This window comes from Glycine soja, chromosome 19 (assembly GCF_004193775.1).
Source record: "Glycine soja cultivar W05 chromosome 19, ASM419377v2, whole genome shotgun sequence".
Lineage (NCBI taxonomy): Eukaryota > Viridiplantae > Streptophyta > Magnoliopsida > Fabales > Fabaceae > Glycine > Glycine soja.
Genome location: NC_041020.1, coordinates 49,307,117 through 49,312,491, shown reverse-complemented (window position 1 = coordinate 49,312,491; position 5,375 = coordinate 49,307,117). Strand labels below are relative to the sequence as shown.

The 5,375-nt window shown below is 36.2% G+C and overlaps 1 protein-coding gene across 2 annotated transcripts; it reads right to left on the bottom strand.

Annotated features, from left to right (window-relative positions):
- Positions 1-617: 617 nt before the first annotated feature.
- LOC114398276 (GRF1-interacting factor 1-like) lies at positions 618-4,898 on the bottom strand. Of its 2 annotated transcripts, none has more exons than XM_028360460.1 (4): positions 4,595-4,898; positions 3,201-3,277; positions 1,446-1,530; positions 618-1,255 (listed from the first exon to the last, which is right to left on the bottom strand). In XM_028360460.1, exons 1-4 carry the CDS (start codon positions 4,673-4,675, stop codon positions 866-868), a joined length of 633 nt encoding a protein of 210 aa, XP_028216261.1. In that variant the 5' UTR covers positions 4,676-4,898; the 3' UTR covers positions 618-865. The 2 variants fall into 2 exon arrangements, with proteins under 2 accessions (XP_028216261.1, XP_028216262.1); XM_028360461.1 differs by lacking the exon at positions 4,595-4,898 and adding an exon at positions 3,915-4,060.
- Between the last annotated feature and the right edge of the window lie 477 nt (positions 4,899-5,375).

Sequence of the window (5,375 nt, the reverse complement as noted above, 5' to 3'; positions counted from 1 at the left end):
TTACAAAAATTCAAAATTAAAATCATTGAAAGTTTAATTAAACCATAAAAGATAGTTCTACAGTTGCACAAACTGCAGTTAGGTAGAACAATCCTTGGTCAGCCACAAAGTCGATGAACTGCAGGTTTTCTTCATACGTTCAATAAAGAAATAGTACATTTAAGCGAAATTGAATCTACTTTATGATCCACAGTACATTTTAGATTTTACTTAAACTAACCTACTAATTAATTAAGACAAGTCTAATGGTAGAGAATTTGAATAATTTGCAAGAGTCCTAAGTCAAAATCTTAATAGCATTGTTATACACACACTAAAAAAAAAAAAAAAATCCATCCAACAAATTAACCGAAGACAAGCTTGTTTGAAGGTTAATGGAGGTATAATTTACCTTTATAATATAAATTAGAATTCCAAACTTAATAATCTTATATCACAATTGAAATTTTTATAAATCTAAAAATACATTCTTATTTATAAAAATATTTCTTTATTGTACCGCTGCACCAGGACTCGCCCTCTTTATTGTAAACTTAATGTAAGTTAAAATTTTAATTTAAAAATACTTAAAAATTAAAATAAATATCATATGAAATGTAAAGACTGATACTACTATGAATGTGAAACCAAATCTAATCCGACCTCGGAGATGAGAAAAACAGGTTATGTGATCAGAAATTTAGGCAAGGAAGTAGAAGATGTGCTAATTTATGTTACTAATAGTAATGTAGAGACATCAAGGCAAGCGTTTGCCTCAAGTTGAAGCACACATTATATATAAGCAGCAGCAGCTAGCTACTATCCCTTGATGTCTTCCTAACTAATTAAACTAAGAAAAGCTTGTTCATTTTGGGTGGCTAGCTAGCTAGTTTCCATCATCAGCAACTTTGAGGTAGAGGTTTTCACCCCCTTCACCGCGGCCTTCACTTGAACCCCCCATTTCCTGCTTGCTACTTCCAATGATACCCCTTCCACCACTGTGCAAACCCTCCCCTGTGGAGCTGCCGCCACGCACAAAGTCAGGAAACCCTCCTCCCACATTCACATTGCTGCCTTCACTTTGCAGCATGTGGAGCCCCGAACTCGACCCCAGTGCGCTGTGCATGGCTTGCTGCTGTTGAAGTGCTGAGTACGGCTGCTGTGCGTACAAAAGAGATGAGCGTGCTGCCATTAGTTGTTGTGGTGTCATCTGCTGTGCCTGTTGTTGAGCCTGCATGTACTGTGCTCCCTGCTGCATCATCCCACTCGGAGGGTACTGCACCATCAGTAAAAACATCCATCAATGAGGCCTGGAGATTGAGGCTTTATGTCTTTCAATCAAAGTTTAAGTACCTTAAGTACTTTTTCAAATTTCAATGCATAAGAAGAAATTCTTAACTTGGCTAGCTCTTCCAATGAGAACCAAACATGCAATCATTGCCAAACTTAACAAGACATGTATGTACCTGACCAGACATGGTGGGTGGTTGGGGTTGAGAATCAGCTATTGCAGCTAAGTACATGAGATTTCTCTGAAGCCTTGCTTGGTTCCTGAAAAAAATTGAGCATGAACTTGGTCTAACATCAACACCAAAAGGTATAACTGATATGGGATCTTAACATCCCTTTATGCCCAGTTTTGGGTGACGTATAACATCAATAGTACTATACTTTGGTACCATATTAGAATTAGAGTTAATTCCCGAAGGCAAGTTTTCTCGAGTCACTATTAAATGTACCGCTTTCAATTTCAATTTCTTGAGTGATTTTATATTACATCTACAACAACCTATGCTTCACAGATAGAAAATGCACAATTGCACTTGTCCTCTATCTTGCACTGAAAGCTTGAGTTAAATGTTTTAAATGCACAATTGTACTAGCAGCCAAGATGTTTGGAAGAATGATTTCCACCAGAAACCTTCAAGATAAATAAGTTAACTCAGACATACTTTATCACTTCCAACTGCATACCAACAACCAAGCTTGATTTCATTAAATGAGATCAGCCACAGATACACAAATGACATCATTCAACTCTATATCCAAAACCAAGGCAAGGTTTTTTCAATGATTTATCCTATTGTTTTTACTTCAAACATCATAACCGGGACTGACCAGTTGACAGAAAAGGAATCTTCAGAAGTATAGAAGTCACATTCGAATCAAAGGGATGTGTCGCAGAAAAGGTATTTTCTGAGCTGTCTGTAGACAAGTGAGAAAACCAGTTAACTTTGGGAAGGATGGAGAAGAATCAAAGGGGTGAGATAAGAGAGACCAAGACCAGCGATTGCGGACATATCAGAAGAGTCCATTAATGCAAGGCATGCAATCCCCGAAGGCATATAATATATAGAAATGTGAGAAACTTGCTGCCTATCCAAAGAAGAAAATAAAGGCGAGAAAACCCAAGCGTGTTGTCTTAATAATATTGAACGTGAGAACTAAGAAAGTTGCAAAAAAGATGTCAAATGATAATCAAACAAGATCTTAAATTCAGAAAAGCATTAGATGACATGAACATTGCAATGTGTTTGCAGAAAGTTGTATTAAAAAAAAGCAGTATTATAATTTTGAAGATAGGATCTTTGCCCAAAGTGTGTAAGAAAGTCTTAAAACGCTGCAGATTACTTTTCAACTCAAATGTAAATTCAAAATTTCTAATAGCTACCATGTCGCATTTGTTTCAATTAATGAATTAATGAATATCAATACATTCACCCAAATAATACTAGATTATATCAAGTTTTAGTGAGATTCCAGTGTAAACTGTCTCATAATGAAGTTCAAAAATTACGTTCATATATTCTTTAAGTTATCAGCATAGGATGTTAAAATAAAGGCCTGAAAATGAAATAGAAACCATACCATACCAGGATATTAAAATAGAGGCTAACTGCAGAGCGTATATTTCTTGGTAAGTTTCAATGTAACGCAGGATGGTGTATGACACAAAATCAGCTATATTCTTCTCACGCACTATTATACAAATGTTGATGGGGTGGGAAAAATTCCCTGGTGGTGCAGCACCCTATCTAGTTGGTAAGGCTTTCTAGTTAATTAAATTGAACTTTGTTATCAATGTGGAAGTAGCATTATCAACAGTAAATGACCCTGCCAACCAGGCACCCAGATGGAGACATTATGCTTGACAAGTAATAAAGAAATGAGAAACACTAAATTCAATTCAAACAGAACAAAAGAATAAGTGTAATTCTTACTCGGCACACTCGCTCAGCTTGCCAGAATTCTGGCTTTCAACAATCTTCAGAATTAAGGACTTGTTCTCATCCAGATACTGCATGTAAAAAAAAGGGGTAAAATGTTAAACAAAGGATCAACCATCATCATAATATCATAAAAATGCTGCTAAAATAATCAAGTAAAAGGGAGGGGGAGCAACAAAAGTTACAATATGTCCTTGCTGGACTGTCTTTCTTTCAAAAATACTATTTGGTGCACGTAGATTTTAGAAGGTTAGAAAACAATGAAGTGAGATGTTTATTCTAGTTTATTAGATATAGTAAATAATGTACATACTAAGCCTATATATAGTATATGAATTTATATCTTGTACTTCGATCTCAATCTGTTTGTCTTAATTTCTTAATTATCCTACCATTTGGGTAAGGAGCTAGAACTGCACCATGTTAATCAAACCGCACCCCGGGATCAAACATTTCTTACAACAAAACATTTCCCGATTTAATAAAATGTTCCCTATGATGCAGCCAAATTTGTTACCTTAATGAAATCTCAAAACTAACATAGAAGTTCAGGCATGTTATCAAAATCAAAATCTATAACAATAAGAGAAATATATTTGAAAGATTTACAAATGTAATTTCAGGCTGAGCAGATTATTTGAAGGACTAGAGCATTAATACCAAGTCTGAAAGTTAGATACAAGTAGAACAAACAAATAGGAGTATTACACAGTCAGAGAGGGCGTAATTGAAGTCTGAAAGTAAGAGAAGCATGTGCATTAAAAGCACGCGTCATAAAAGAGTCCAGAGTGTTGGTACGTTTTGATAGAGACAAGGTTTGTGATCTCCAAATTGAAGCATATATATTCGGATTCAGACAATGTGATCTGAAAGGTGAGAAAATGTGATCTGAGCTAGCGCTGAGAAAAGCACGCGTCATAAAAGCTCTGATAAAGCACATGTAGACAGTGTGGAAAATGGAACAAAGACCCCCCCAACATAAAGCAAGCAATTGGTGAGGAGAATATTTACCAAACACGACTAAGCACCCAGTTAGGATTAGCAGTATCTTACAAGAGATTAGCAGAAGCTGACAAAGGAAGAAGCAGAATAATAAAAGAGAAGAAGAGAAAGGTTTGAAGTGTGAACAGAAACATTAAAAAGCAGGCAGCACAAGGGAATCGGTACTAAAAGTAGCATACAAGACCCACAAGTAGTGCTGAGACAAAAGGGCCCTGAGCTGAGAGGAAACATGAATGAATTAATGAATACAAACATAGACATGTGTATGTATGTGACATATGAGTATGAGTATATCCAAAGCTAGCAGAAGAGATAAGATAAGCAGATGAAGGGGAATGGTAGTGGTAGCAGTAGTAGCAGTGCAGAAGAAGAAGAGAGAAACGGACCTGCTGAATGTGATCAGTGGTGACGTTGTTGGGGTAGTAGGCTGCCATCATGGGCTGCATCTGCATCAGGTGCTGCTGCATCTCTCACACACGCAATATATATATATATATATACACTATATGATAGAAAGATGTACACTTTCTCTTTCTCTAACTATATCAACTTTCTCAATCCAAAACCAAACAAAGCTGAGGCCTGCAATAGTGCAAGTGCAGAGAGAAGCACACTCTCTCTCTCTCTCTCTCTCTCTGGTTCTCTGGCTTTCTGTGTGTTCCCACTTTTCCCTTCTATCTCTTGGCTATTGCAATGATGCTACCACACGGAAACAAGATATTAGAAAGCGTGAATAGAAAGTGAAAGAGAGAGAGAAGAGCAACACATACACATTACATCGGGGTTGGGGCCTTTGGGCTATTACTATTTTATTGGTTTTGACTCTTTCTTCACACTATGGGGTCGGTCTCTTGAACTGCGTGTTCCTGTCCCTCTCTCTATAGTATCACGTGATAGATATGAGACAAGGAGAACAATTTTGACCAACTCGCTCTATAATTATTACTAGTGTTTCTTTTAGATCTCTTAATTAATTTTCTTTACTTTCATATTTACTACACAAAACTTTAAATATACTTTGTTAAATATATTTCAAGTTAAAGTAGTAATTAAAAAAGAAATCGAAAGAGAAAATATTGTTGTTTAGTTATTTTTCAATTGAAGAAAAAAGTAGTTGTTAGCATTCGATATGGTAATGTGTGTTGGTCTCGTCGGGATTCATAGTTG

What these genes read in the sequence shown, in the direction of transcription:
- LOC114398276 (XM_028360460.1), bottom strand. Translation starts at nt 4,675, where the DNA reads ATGCAGCAGCACCTGATGCAGATGCAGCCCATGATGGCAGCCTACTAC. An exon ending in CCACTGATCACATTCAGCAG is followed by an intron (nt 3,278 to 4,594) that starts GTCCGTTTCTCT and finishes TTTTACATGCAG; the next exon opens with TATCTGGATGAGAACAAGTC. An exon ending in AAGCTGAGCGAGTGTGCCGA is followed by an intron (nt 1,531 to 3,200) that starts GTAAGAATTACA and finishes AATTTTTTTCAG; the next exon opens with GAACCAAGCAAGGCTTCAGA.